The sequence below is a fragment of the Prinia subflava genome, chromosome 10 (genome assembly GCF_021018805.1).
Source record: "Prinia subflava isolate CZ2003 ecotype Zambia chromosome 10, Cam_Psub_1.2, whole genome shotgun sequence".
Classification (NCBI taxonomy): domain Eukaryota; kingdom Metazoa; phylum Chordata; class Aves; order Passeriformes; family Cisticolidae; genus Prinia; species Prinia subflava.
The window spans coordinates 23526918-23541891 of record NC_086256.1 but is presented as its reverse complement, the minus strand read 5'-3'; the positions used below and the strand labels follow the sequence as shown (position 1 = coordinate 23541891).

At 45.7% G+C, this 14974-nt stretch overlaps 1 protein-coding gene across 1 annotated transcript in view; it reads right to left on the bottom strand.

Annotated features, from left to right (window-relative positions):
* The window catches only part of LAMC1 (laminin subunit gamma 1), a 65468-nt gene that overhangs the window by 14681 nt on the left and 35813 nt on the right, over positions 1–14974 (bottom strand). The window contains exons 2-11 of the mRNA XM_063407742.1: positions 10125–10429; positions 8040–8170; positions 6460–6626; positions 5378–5566; positions 2546–2663; positions 2348–2446; positions 2106–2242; positions 1123–1245; positions 846–1035; positions 539–651 (exon numbers count right to left, since the gene is read on the bottom strand). Of these exons, the coding sequence (XP_063263812.1) occupies positions 539–651; positions 846–1035; positions 1123–1245; positions 2106–2242; positions 2348–2446; positions 2546–2663; positions 5378–5566; positions 6460–6626; positions 8040–8170; positions 10125–10429 (1572 nt within the window). The remainder of the gene's footprint in view (positions 1–538; positions 652–845; positions 1036–1122; positions 1246–2105; positions 2243–2347; positions 2447–2545; positions 2664–5377; positions 5567–6459; positions 6627–8039; positions 8171–10124; positions 10430–14974) is intronic.

Below are 14974 nucleotides of genomic sequence, written 5' to 3'. Positions count from 1 at the left end.
TGCTTCATCACACAGCAATCCCTAAGGACACATTTTTGCCTCTAATTCATGCCATTTTTATAGATCTTTGTTATAAAGAACTTTCACTCAGGTTCTGCACAGGCAGCACTTTAGACCTTGTCCTTTCCATTTGCCATGTCAAGGCAAGATCCAGAAAGAGGAGGGATGTAACCATTTCCAGTGTAGTGAAACATCCTAAATCCTACCATGTCCTTCAGTACTGTGTACTATGTATTTTTACCAATTGGAGGATAGTTGCTATAAAACAAAGCAAAATTCCCATGCCTAGAGCAAAGAAACAGCAGTTGATAAGTGTTCAGCTTTCAGACCGTCAAAGACAACAGTTTTCTTTCCCACATCCTCTTCATGAGGTTTGGTAGAAGATGCTACACAGGAAAGCCAGGTGAAAAGCTGCTGGCACAAGCTTTGCCATATAAGCTGCCACAGCTGTTTATGGCTGGGCCCTACAATGAAGCAACCCAAGCACTAAACAAATGAGTCTGCCCCCTTTTCTGCGATGTTCTGCTCAGAGACTTACTTCTCTCACTGTATGTCCCACGGATCTTGATGGAAGTCAAGTTGTGGAGAAGCTTTTGGAATTCAAATGTTGTAAGAGCAGGCCTCCACGGGTAATCTGCAGCCTCATGGAGCCTGGGGAGAAGAGCCAGGCATCATCAGCACAGCCTTCAGCTGCTAACAGCTGCACCCTCTCAAAAGCTCCCTTTGCAACAGCGCTGTGCTATTGCAACATCACCCACTTAAGTTTAAATCCAATGATCTCTGTTTCCTCAAGAGCTCAGAGGCCAAAGGCAGCCCAGGCCAGGTGACAGCTGCTCCCACTGTACCTGAAGGTGTAGGTCTGCACATTCTCACTGGGGTAGGAGTTGCCCTGGGCAATGAGAGGCACCGACACTCTCAGGCCAGCCCCTTCCAGCACCAGGTCCTCTGCAGAGAGGCGCGTGTCCCGCCTGTCCACACGGAAGGAGAAGGTCAGGTTTTGCCCGTAACTCAAAACCTGGTTGCCCAAGAACTTGCCTGAAAGGGGAAGAAATCCTTACAGTTAGGGAACAGAACACAAAGGGAGCAAGCAGCACAGAAAGCCATGCTTTTAGAGTGACCTACGTGGTGCAATGAAGTAGATGGGGAAGTAGGTGTCCGAGATAACGGAGATATCCTGGGTGTTGGCACTCCACCGGAGCAAGACCTCCGAGCCATCACGCTGCTCAGCACGCCACTCATCCTCTCCTGGAGAGCCAGATGGGCAAGAATGAGCACCCTTGGAAGATGGGGATTTGCACACACTTCTCTTGTCATGTTGTTCATGTCTCAGTTAATCTAATGTGCATGGGCACTGACAGGCTGCAGAAGGCAGCTGTGCAAAAGAATTTAGATAGTAAACACCATCTTCCCAATATAAGCTCTAGCTAACTCAAGTGCTGACTTGAAACCTCTGAACTTTGAACCCTCTGATCACTACTTGTCCAAAACCTTCTTTTCTAGAGAGCTTAAGCAGAGGTAGAAAAACCTGCAGTCCCCTACAACTTGTTGAGAGTTGCAGCCTTTGTATGAACTGCTCTCCAGTGGAATTTTAATTAAAAAGAAGTTCTATTCAGACTACACAGCATGAAAACATGCATACACATGAAACTGACTGCATGAAAAAAACCAGATTTTTCCTGGGCTTACAGACTCATTGGAAACACAACTGTGTTGTATTCAGAGCCGTGTAAACCCCGAATCTAAAGTGATTTTGATCCTCTCAATCAGAAAGTCCTGATTTGGTTCTAGAACTGAGGAAACTCTGCTTCATCAGCACATCTCTCAGGCTAAAAAAGGCTTCTATTTGCAATTCCCACTTGCAGCTGCATGGTGTACAATAACTGTGAGCCCAAGGCCAGAGCTATGAATTCATTCCTTTCCATGTGAACAAACAAGCTGCAGACATGGAAGCTCCAGGTAGCTTCAGCACTTCCAAAAGAGGGATCCTAGACCTGCCTGCCCAAGGTTTGTGGTCTTGCACAGAAAGGAAGGAGTTGTATACTTTTGATCACTTCTGACTGGAGTCTACAGCCCAACCTGAGATACAAAGGAAAGCTCAATTTTACCAAACTCGAAGCTGGAGGTGATGCTATAGATGCTGTAGCCCACAGCATTGGTGCAGACTGAAGAGTGTCCAAAACAGAAGCAAGGGGTACAGCCTCTTGGATTGGAGGGATCCAGATGGAAAAATCCAGGTTTGCATCTGAAGATGCAAAGGAAAGAGAATTAATTTCCCCGATGCTTAACCCCAGGTCCTTGCTCAAATGTTTTTCATTCTTGAAACAAAGCCACGGGAAGAAGAACTCACCTCTCACAGTGGAATCCTTCCACGCTGTCCTTGCACGCACACCGCCCTGTCTCCACATTGCATTCCCCTGTGCTGCCAGCAGCATTGCAAGAACAGGGCCTGGGAGAGTCAGGACAGAGGTTAATTCAGTAACAGTCACATAGAGAAAGCTTTAAAAAAAGCCTGGTTTTCCTTTTAGAGAGCTTCAATCCTCCTTACCTGCACCCAGCTTCGGAGAGGGAGTGGAAGCCTGGCTGGCACCGGTCACACTTGTCCCCCATCACACCGGGTTTGCAGCTGCACTGGCCGTAGCTGTCACACTGTGTGCTCAGGGAGCCTGTGGGGACAGCAGGGACACGCACCTCAGCACACACACATGGCTCCATCAGCTAGTCACACTTCACAAAACAGCCAAGAAATAAGGAAGAAGAAAGCGGGAAGCACAGCCTTGAGCTGATGAGTGACAGCTTACCTAAAGACTGTCTCTAGTTCACAGGGATTTTTCCCCTGGCAGATCTAGACAGATGAATTGATATCTAGTCTTCCCAAACTATATTCAGCCTTTTATTCCTACCAACCTACCTTTTTATATATAAAATATAATTTTAACTTGAAATTGCCTTCTCCTGCTTCATCCTCAGTGCTACATTTGTATGCCTCCAATTCCACATCACATTTACTCTGCAATATGTGATTTCCAAGGTTTTATTCCCTGAATCCCTTGTGTTCCCTCTAATCAGCACCTCCCCTTTCCCTGACCTCTCCCTTTCACACTCAATTTCCCTCCTTGATTCCTAAATTGCATTTAAGGACTAAACTGTCTCTTTGGAGCAAGGCTGCATGTGCCACTATGAATCCTAGTAAACTCTTGAGCAAACCCCTCGTTTTTGGAAGGATGCCTTCCCTCAGCACTGCTCCATTCAAGTGGTCTCACACAAAAAGCAGGAGCAGATTTCTTTAATCCACAGTGGACAAAATGCTTTCTCCCAAGCATCCATGTAGCTGCCAGCCTCGGAGCTGTCAGCACTGTAAGAGTTAACTACCAGGAGAAAAATATTTTAATATACAGAAATAGTTGCTTGTTTCCACTTCAATCCACACCAGAAGATTATAGCAAAGTGAAGAGTTATAAGATGATTAGGCTGGACGGGACAGAAGAACTCACAAAACTTTTACCATATACAGCTGAAGTTCAAATCCCCTTTGCAGTCCCATTTAGGATTATTTAGGAAAGAAGAGTACTTGACAAAAAATACCTATCCAAACATATCCAAGCGATTTAAATACACCCTGGGTGTCAGTGCATCATGGCATACAAGCTAATGGCTAAGTTAAAATGGCCTCTGAAAGCTGTCCTTAAAGATCTGAGAAGTTACCTCCCTGAATCTTTTCGACTGTCACAGCTAACACCAACCCTCAACCCTTCTTAAAATAAGGTCTAACATAAGGACCCAGGAAAGCAGAAGAAAAAAGGGCCTTTATTGGTCAAAAATTTCACAACTGAATGACTCTTTGACAAAATTAGACAGGAGATGCACCCTGGCAGACCTCTCCCTGGCTGCTTTTAGGGCATGCTGCAAGCAATGACTTATGCCAGCTACTCTTCTGAAACCTCACATCATATCTTACTATGTGTTACCCTTTTCCCTCCTTCTACCTTACTTGCTGTGGGCTGGTGCAGCTATGGGATCACTCCTTACAGGTCAAGTAGTTCCCTTCACAACAAAAGATCTCTTCTCCTGCTAGAATGACCCCTGTCCCCGTTTTTTTTTAAGGAATTTAACTACATATTTTGAGTTTACTTTGTTTTATCTCACTCCACCCCTTTTTGTGTTTAATGTTTCACTGGTTTGTATTTATAGTGCTTGGATACTCAGTAGGAGAAACTGATGCAGCAGCTAAAGTTCACTACAATTTCTCAGCATGAACAACTTCCAGAAATACCCACTCACATCATCTTGGTTATTAAGAATTTAAATGAGCTCTTTAGTACTGGGAGCATCCAGGGTAACCCATACACAGTGGAAAAAAAAAATCTATTTCAGAATACATTTGAAGAAGTAAGTGCTGCAGAGGTGACCTATCTGCCCCTGCCACCCTAACCCCATTTAGATCCAAGGATAACTTAAACCAAAATAGAACTCAATAAACATTTCCTACGTGTACGGGGGGTGGGGGGAAATCCAAACAACCTCTCCCTCTTTTTACCCCGGAGTTTGCAATGAGCTGCACAACCAAAAGAAGAGGTGGGCTTTGTGCATGGAAGTTTGCAAGCAGCCATGTTTGCAGCAGTGCTCACTGTCTTGGGTAACGTAACCAAAAAAAAAACGTGTATTCTATTTCATCTGTTGACCCCGGCTAGGGAGATGGGTTTTTTTTCTCTTTATCTCTTGTAACTCTAGGGGGGAGGGGGGCGGATGCCTTTCTGACAATAGGCCAGCTGTTAAAACCAGGTGGGGCAGTGTTTCTTATGTCTTCCACAACTGTCCACCCTCGGGGGCGGGGGAGGATATCATCTGTTAATGGGCCAATAAGGCTCACCAGTGACATGACACATTACATCACCCCATTGTGAGATGCTCCACCCAGTGAGGGGGAAACCAACCATTTCTACCAAGATAAAAATTGAGATGTAAGAACATCAAGCAATCTGTTTTCCACCGGGTTCTCGGAGGAAGACCAGACCCATCTCACCAGCACTGCACCATTTTTTTCTACAGGATCATCTCTACTCCACAGACCAACATCTGTTACTCCAAGAGGACTTGGACTGCTTCCAACCCTGACAACAGGGTGTCAGGTCGTGTCTCTGACTCTGCCAGGGTTTTCTAGGACTTTTGTTTGTTTGCTTGTATGTTTTTTTGTACTACTGCATTTGTATTTTTAATATTCCTAGTAAAGAACTGTTCTTCCTATTCCCATATTTTTGCCTGAAAGCTCCTAATTGCAAAATTGTAGTAATTTGGAGGGAAGGAGTTTTACGTTCTCTACTCCAAGGGAAGCTCCAGTTTTCCCTGACAGACGCCAGTCTTTCCAAACCAGGACACTCACCGACGGGGTTGCAGCTGCAGGGCAGGCAGGCCTGGTCGCTGGCCAGGCGGTAGAAGCTGTCGCGGCAGCGCTCGCAGCGCGGCCCGTCCGTGTTGCCGGCACAGCCCGTGCAGTGGCCGCCGTGGCCCGTGGCGCGGTACAGCTCGGGGTCGAAGTAGCACTCCTGGGACCGCCCGCTGCAGTCGCACGCTGCGGAGACAGGGCACCACCAGTGACCAGCCCGTCCCCACGGCACAAAACCCACCCCGCACAGTTCAGCTGCAGAGGAGTTAAACATACTCGAGACTATTCTCACCAATGCCCAAAAGAAAAACAGCATTTTCCACCCCACTTCTTTTGACATCAGGTTGCCACCTGAAGCAAAATGTCCTCTCAAAAGCACCACCAATCTATGTCTTCCAAACAAGCATGAAAAGGTAACGTGAGGCTACTCCATGCTCTAATGAGAGCTTCTCCCCTGGACTGCAGATCCCTAGACAGCTGGACATCCCAATTTCACCAGCCCATTGAGGGAAGCCACAGACAGCTGGGACCTATCTAGACACACAGAGGTCAGACAGGAAGAAAACTTTTCTGTCTGAAAAAGCTTCCCCATAAAGTAAACTACCAGGAGCTGTGGTCTGGGACAAAACAGCAAGCAAACTGGTGTTCTGTGACAGAGACGTGCATCTGCCATCCAGAAATCAGACTAAATAATCAACAAGCAACTGTAAAAACCAATAACCCAAACACAAAAATCAGCTGATGCTAAATGAGGAGCTTTTGAAAGGGCAATTATACTCCAGCCTAATAAACAGATTTCTCTTCCCAGGGGTCTCATAAAGTACAAGCCTGTACATTTTTGCACCTCCTTCCTAAAGGTGGTTCCCATTCCTCTCCAGAAGGGAGATGCCCATTCTTAGGGATCCACCAGAAAGCTCCCACAGCACAGGAGCAGAATGACCACCAGCCCCATGGACTGTGCTAAATGCTGGCTAACTGTAACTGAGGCAAGTTAAACGAGGCAGGGCCAGCCTGTGGCTGGCAGCAGAGGCAGGGGACCCTGTCCCAGGCAGGCTGTCCCCGCGTGCAGCCGCACGTACGCAGGCACTCGTTGGCGCTCTCCGCGGTCGCTCTCCTCCACGGGCGGTCATTGAAGAAGGGAAGGCACTTTTCACAGTCCACACCAAAGGTGTTGTGCTTGCAGTTGCACACCAGCTTCCCAAGCTCATTCTTCACACACTCACTCGCGTGCCCGTTGCATTTGCACCTGGTTCAGGAGAGGTAAGGAACAGGTATTAAAACTCCAGGGCTCCAGGTCACTCACTAAGCAACACCAAAAAATAGCGCCCAGATCTCAAAATCTGAGATGAGAGAAATTGAAGGTAGATGATTACAACAAAATTGAGAACAAAACTGCTATTGTTCAGTCTGGAGAAGAGGAGGCTTCATGGATATCTTATGGAGGCCTTCTAATATCTAAAAAGGGTTTACAAGATAGAGAGAAACTTTTTATCAGGGCCTGTAGTGATGGGACAAGGGGCAGTAATAGTAAACATCTTTCAAATTTTAATTTTAAACATGGTTGGATTAGATTGGACATAAGGAATCAATGTTCTGCAATGACGGTGGTGGGACACTGGCACAGGGTACCCAGAGGAGTGGTGGCTGCCCCATCCCCAGAAGTGTCCAAGGCCAGGCTGGACAGGATTTGGAGAAACCTGGGATAGTGGAAGGTGTCCCTGCCCACAATGAGGGCTGGATGATCTCTGAAACCAAACCATTCTATGAAACAGAAGAGGTGCAGCCTGCTCTAGGTAGGCATTTAGAAATGGAAGAAACTAACTCCTTTGCAGTCTTCAGAATAGCCTGAGTAGGAGAAGCAAAGGTTTAGCTGGCTTAATGTTAGTAATTTTTCCACAACTTCTCTCCTGTGAGAGCCCAGAACAATATGTTCACTGGGTGTGGGCTATTGTGGTATCAGTAGGAAATTAAATAGCACAAAGGTGACTAACAGAGAAGCCCAGGGACCTCCAGACTGGTGGTGTAGCCAATACAAATTCCCATGTGGCCAAATCCCAGTCTCAGGACCACCACATACAAACAGTCCAAAACCCTGCAGTGGTCTCATCCTTGTTTATTAAAACACTTTATCATCAACTACTTAAGGTTTAAACATTCTGCATAGACTTTGGCAAAAGGAATGGACAGCCACAACCATGTTGTACTGTGTTCCAGACCTCCAAAAGGAGATACCTCCTTCAATATGTGTGAAGTAGAGACACTGAGATTTTCCACTTAGTGTTATTCTAGAGTACAGATACGGGTAGGGAACAATTTAAAAACACATTAAAAACCACGCAAATCACAGAGCAGAAAATATTTTTGTCTTTTGTTTTTCATTTTAGTTACTCTTTTTACAATTTACCCTCTCAAATAACTTACTATTTCATCCAATCAAGGAAAAAAAATTGACCTCTGCCAGCCCTGAAGTTATAGTCACAAAAGCTTATACACAATATTTGCAAATTATGTAAAATTCATTCTAATGCATTCTTGATTTAGGACAGTCAGTAAAGACCAGAGCCTATTGGTATCATGTGAATACATTCAGTATCTTTAAAGCACTCTAGTAAAACTAACCAAAAACTTTAGTAAGCACAGAGTTTTATTGTCTACTCACCTACCACCCACAGCAAAATCAGAAATTGCATAGTAGTAAGACTTGAGAACTTTAGGGTCATTGAAAACTTCATCTCCAAACGTGTTCAGACGATTGAGGGTCACTCTAATATCTGTAGCCGTCACCCATTCCTAGATCAGACAAAAATTCCATCAGATGAAACACCCTCTCCCTTGAGACAGTACCAGTCATTAGCAGTTCTATTAATGAAGTCATTCAGCAGCAGCTGGTTCCCTCCTCATTGTTTTCCCCTTTGCACCCCGGGAGCTCACACACTCCTGCCCCAGAAGCCTTACACCACATCCTCTTGGCTGAAATGGGTTTTCCTGATCTTTTCTCCTCTCTGGAGACTCTTTCCGATGTCTCTTTGCCTCCTGACTGCTGTCAACTGGGAAGCACTGAGTAACCTCTCCAGCAAAAGGTGCAGGGCAGGCAATTATGCCAGCTTGCTAATTGTACCTATTTGTCTGGCTGTAGTTTTCCTGCAGCACCAATGGGAAAAGCTTTAGGGTACATCTGTCTGCAGACATGTTGCACCAGACTAGAAGATACAGACAGACAAATGAGTGAGGCTGGAGGAGGCTGAGGAAGACAGGCAGATCTGACTTGCAACACAGGAGATTCTATAATATTTACACAGTGTCTGTAACACACTGCCCTGCCCTCCTGCAGCAGCAGCCTGCACACATAGCCTGTGGCCAAACTCCGTATCGCCTTCTGCCAGCCACTACATTGGCCCCTCCTTGGTTTTATTACATCCTTTACAAAGCTATTTTCCTTCAAACACCACAAAAACCACACAAAGAAACATTCCTGTATGTACAACTGTGCAGCACCTGTGTCACTACTCAGCCAGTAACACAGTGTTTATTTACTGAATTACAAACACTGACGGAAATACATGGAAATACCAATCACAATATACACATTTACTTCAGTTCTGAAAAGCAACACCAGGGGTTGGTACATATTTTAGGAAACTGGTGGTCAGATCTCTATTCCTCACACAGAGAAGTTTATCAGAAAATTATACACATTGCTAACTTGGGATCTCCTTGTTCACCATAATGATAAGGCATGGTTTTCTGCAAGGGTTAGCTACACCAATGAGGTGGCCAAACTGGTTCTTTTCTACTTCTAAAGTTCTTTGTCCTTTCTCATTAATCTTATTTTTTCATTTCACTTTAGTTTGCAGAAGCAAGCCCACCAGATTCTGCTCTCCTGCCTGGGAATCAGAGACAAGCAAGCCCTGACCCTGCTGGGTGCTCGTCTCAGTCTGCTCCTGCTAGTCTAAGAGCAAAGGGAAGTGATGGTAAATACAGCTCTGAAAGGAAGACAACGAGCCCCAGTGAGGCAAACCCCACAGCTTTAGCTCCCTGTTGCAATATAAACTGGAGAAGCCATCAAGCAGAACACAAAAAGTGGCAAGTAAATCAGATAAACTGGTGCTCCTAGTATGCTCCTGACCACTGCCCAACCACTCCTATGAATGCAAAAAAAAACATTCAAAAATGTTCAACAACAAAAAACCCTTGCCAAAACCCGTTGACAAGGCACTTGTAAGAGAAAAACACCAAGGATAAAATCAAACTTCTCTGCTTCAACACACATGTAAGAGAACAGTGTACGGATTCCTGTAACGCTTTACATATTTAGAAGAATTTTACATTTCTTGCTTTTTTCTGCTTGAAATATACATGCAGATGCCTGAAATATTAACTGGACTAAGACTTTACTGTCCTCTGTCCTTCTGTCTGAAACAACAGCAGATTATCCACAGGTGCTTTCTAAGATGGCAGAGATTTACATTCATCCTCTGAAGACTCCCATGACATCTGCAGACAAATCACCCTTAATGCCACCGGCTTTGCTTTTCTGTACTATAAACTTACTATCAATAGACTCAAGAGCTCAGCTCCTCCTTCAAAAGCATCTCTGTGGATTGTCCATCCCAACTGAGCTGTGCAAGGGCCTTTTGCTATGAGTAAGGGCTGCAGTGCAGCCCAGCCAGCACACAGCCACAATCCACAGTGACTCAACAGGGAGACTCAACCTGACGGACTCACCACAGTCCTGCTCACATACCTGCAGCACGGGGCTGTTGTCGAAGTTGTAGGCGCTGGGCCGCCCTTCCAGCGTTGAGAAGGCCACATTGCCCCCAGTGAGAGGGGAGATGTCGCTGAACTCGTCGGTGCAGAGCGCCTGCTGCTCGTCCTCGCCGGTGCGGATGAAGCCGCGGTTGACCTTGCGGTAGGTGCTCTCGCAGGAGCCGCTGTAGTACTGGTAGGGCACCCACGGGCCGTCCTCCCGCGTGCGCTTGTAGATGGCGAAGCTCTCGGGCCGGCTGGTGTGGAACTTCAGGCGCACGTACGTGATGTCAAAGGCTTTTCCTGCGGGGGAGAGGAGGCACGTGAGAGAGACTCGAAACTGAGAAAGACTGGGAAGAGCTGCACTGCATTTCTCTCTCTGGAGAAACATCTCCCAGCATTATCCAGAAGGATGAGCATGTCCAGCAACACCAGAAGTATCTCTTCCAGTCCAGTACTGTATCTCCAAGAAAAGACACAATGAAAGAACTGAAAGCAGAAGTTGAGGGCAGGCTGAAATAGATAAGTAAAGAGACCTACAAGCTTCTGTGCAACAAAACACATTTCAGAAGCTGCAGTTCTCTTCCACATACATCCCTAACAGATGACAGACTACATCCAGACACATGAATAGTTTGTGTGTATTCAAGGTCAGGCCCAAGTTCATCATGACATTTGATGATATTTTTCCCAAATATATGCATGGGAGAAACAGTATTAATCAGAGAGGAACAAGTCCCACTGTAGAGCCTGGTTTGTACCTCTGCTTCCTTCCTAAATAGACAATATCTCAATTTCTTTTTACAGCTCACAAAGCTTTTCCTCCAGCACCGAACCTACCGACTACAGCCCTCTTCTACTCATTCCGTAGGAAAAACAAAATGAGGTTTAGGTTTCCAGCACCATACAACTAAAGTCACCAAGGCATTTTTCAGATCAGAGTGCAATGATTTACAAGCTACCCATGTTCTCCATCTCCTAGAAGGCTGAAAGAAAATCCACCTCTGTTCCCCTCCTAAGCAGTCTGTGGCAGTCAGCACATCATCTTCCCTTGTGACTCTTCTCCAGTGACTTGAGCATCTACTCCCATGCACATAACCCAACTGCCCAGGGGAGTCACACCCCTGAGAGAACCCATTAGGAGAAAAGGACCACAACACTCTTCAGCCACCTTTGTCTGCTATCCACGCTGGCCAAAGGTTCCCAGGAGGAGGCATACAGCTGTATACCAGCTGTTGTTGCTCCACTTCAGCAAGCAGATTGTGTACGATCAGGACACCCTGGAGCATGTAGGGAGTTTGCTAAAACAACGTTGAGTTTGTTTGGAATAAAACTCCGGGTGTTTAGTCCCTGCTACGCTCTTTTATGCTCCCACCACTTCCAAGAAAAACAGTGCTCTAAGCAGAACTTGCAGCCATCACCGGTTCTTTCATTGATCAAAAAAAAAAGCTACTACAAGAGTTTCAGCTGATTGAGAAACAGGATTTTTCAACCTGTAGAAGTCACACGGATTTAACCTCAATTTGTAAAATGAATGAACTGTACCACGTTAAATTTTAACGTGAGGCTTGGCAGTGGCTCAAGCGTTCACCTCCTTCACAAGTGAGAGCAGACCAGACGGCACCACGCACCAAGAACAGAGTGTTCTCAAAGGACACGTGCACAACTCGACAGCCATGAATTAGGTCACGAACTGTGGTTCTGCCCTGCAGGCCCCCCAGTGATTAGGCCAGGGGCCAGCCTGCATTAGGCACGTCACACCCAAAGCCTGTCTGGCACGAGGGAGAGACCAAAGTAGCAGGAGAAGCACAGCAGAGTCCAGAAACCAACGTACCTGAAAAAATGAAGTAAAAATCAAGATACACAACACAAAAATTACGTTCCCCAACGTGTTGGTTTGGCACAGCATGGTTTTTGGTAGCAGCGGGGCCCACAGGGGTAGCTCCTGTGAGAAGCTGCTAGAATCTTCCACCATATCCAACACCGAGTCAATCTCTGACGGCTCTGGAGATGGACATGCTGCTGGGAGCGTGGACCATGGAGGAACCCCACGGCACAGCAGAGAAAAGACTCCTCTCCCTGAGTGAGCAGAAGGAAATCTTGGGTGACAAACCGACCAAAACCCCCACGCCCTGTCTGCCTGCACTGTCGGTGGGCAAGTGGGAGGGGCTGGGGGAAAACAGGTGTTTTAAAGGCTTATTTTATTTCTCGTTATTCTCCTGACTCTGTTAAAAATAAATTTACTTTATAACTTTTGAACTGAACCTGTATTGCCCTTAAAGTGTTTTCTCCCAGTCCTCATCTCAACTCATGAGTCCTTCATTAATTTTTTCCCCCCCTCTCCTCTGCTCAGCTGTAACAGAAGAAAGCATGTGAATGACTTTCATGGATACCTGGCATTTGGCCAGTGCCAAACCACGACACCCCATAATGAAAAAGACCAACCTGGTGTTTAAACCACCCACCAAATAATATTGTCTGTGTGTGACATGCAGAACAGCTGGGATACCATACAGATACAAACCCCTCAATACTTTTTACTAAAAACCCTTTCCTATTTATATCATGTGTGCAGTTATGGATGACCTAAGCACAACACTGGAAGTCAGACATTCACAATCATGGCTCTTGCTCAGAACTAGCTCATTGTTGGTTTGGGGTTGATTATTTAAAGTGATTTTCTTACACACAGAAAACAACTGAGAACAAAACACCATCATTAATGCCAAACTGCTTTCTTCCAAGGGATCAACACTCAGCACTAACTTAGCTTAGGCATTCCCTCTCCTTCCTGTCCAGTACAAGAGATGAACCCTGTTTCCGTGTATTTGGAGTGTTTTTCCCATGCATCACAATGAAGGTAAGAAGCAGGTATCCTGTGGACAAATCAGACCTCCCAGCTTTCCTGTTTCTCTTACTACATGGGCTCTTCTCAAAGAGAGCTCCTCACTGGAGGCAAAATATGCTTGAGGTAGGAATAACGTGTACATGCAGGAACTCAAGACAGATGCAAAACAATGGGCTGGAGACACACATACATCTTTGCCAGGTCCACAGTAAACAAAACAAGGATACACTTCACATCTTTTCCAGGTAAAAGGCAAAGGGGTCAGGAAGCAAATACTTCCTTCTTCTTCTGCAGGACTGCCCTGGTGTGTTGACCCGCAACTTGGCAGCCTATCTCAGAACTTCATCAACATCTTAGATGGAGAGCAATTAAAAAACACAACTACTATCATAGTTTTATCACTAGTAAAAGTGTCATCAGCTTAATGAGAAAGTTTTCTTTGAGCTCACACAGTAAGATAAAGCAAATTCTACTGCTGAAAAGTCAGTCCTGGTGGGATTTCTTTGAGCAACTTGAATGAGAAGCGAAAATAAGAAAACATCAGACAAGAGCAGCCATTCCCTAAGTCAAGAGGGGAGCCAGAGACAACAATGAAGGTCACTTCATTAAACCGTGCCAGCTGAATTGTCAGGAATACACTGCTCTTTGAATTTGGGTGGTTAGATTTCTTCTACTAGTACTGCATTCCTCTGGTGTGAAGCAAAACCCCTGTATTCAGGCTCCATCAAGATGGGGAGGAAACACTTCAAAAGAATCCTGCAAATGATGAGGGGGCTGAGCATGTGCTTTCACTCACACACACAACTTTCTGCTCTAGATGAAAGGCTGGGTCACAGACTGCTTGCCCCAGAAAAGAATTACTTTTTTTGCTCTCCACTGTAACTGAGTTATGATCCCTGTTTCCTGACAAGGTCTCCCACAGCTCCTTGTGAAAGCCTCAGCTCAGCTAAAGGCACAGCACATGCCAACTGCGCTCTGGGCAACATGAAAACATTTTCCCTGGGAACCCCTTCTGCTAAATGGCAAGGACCCTCCCTTTTTCATCTCCAGTTTTAAACAGCAGGCCAAGAAAATGCATTCAAACCCCTCCCAGCTGAGCAACCCACGTGAAAAAGACATTTATGGCAGCTGGCAGCATAACTCCTTGAGCAGTGCAGTTAATGGCATTAAAGAGGAATGCAGTTAATGCACAGAGAGCGGCTGTGCAGTGCCTTGCTGGGTAAATACTGCTGGAACAATGGAGTTTACCCAAGACCAGCTGACACAGTGTGGAAATGTGTTTCCTCACTGTTCACACTGAACATAAATGTTGTGCTTAACAGCTTGGCATGTTCTTTGAGGTTGCAGAGCCTTTTTCTAGCAAAGATAAGCAGCCCAGGTTGCTTTCATGTCTTGCCGGGCTGAATAAACATATATAGCTATTATGCTAAGAAATGGTGACAGCAATAACCAGGTGAAAAGCAGTTTTAAACATTACATTTAGAAGACAAAAAGATATTGTTCTCCTGTTCCTAGAAGTCAGTACTTACTTGGAGCTGAGTCTGGCTTAGAACTGTCTGATAGTGTCAAGTGTCAGGTAGTATTTCCCTGTGTGTATTAAGAAGTGGCAGATCTGTTTTGCAGGAGGAACTCCAGATGCTGGAATCAGTGACCATGAGCTTAGCGCTTCACGAGTGCAACCTGATGAATGTTTAAAGCATCCAGAGCTCAAAATCATGAGCCACACATTTTAAAACTGCATCTTTTCTGAGGCAAGGAGCTGTACACCAGCAAGTGACAAGCTGACACGATAGCAAGTCCCCTCTGACAATTCCAGATGAGGCAGAAAACCTTTAATGCCTTTCTCTACCGTGAGCAAGCACACATACAAGCCTTCAAGCCAATACTGCAATTACAGACTCAAAGGAGCAAGCAAGTCCTGGGTGCCTGGAGAGGCAGCAGAAGTGGCACTGAAAATGTTCAGCATTGTTTGATTCAGTGGATACTGCCCCAAACAACCT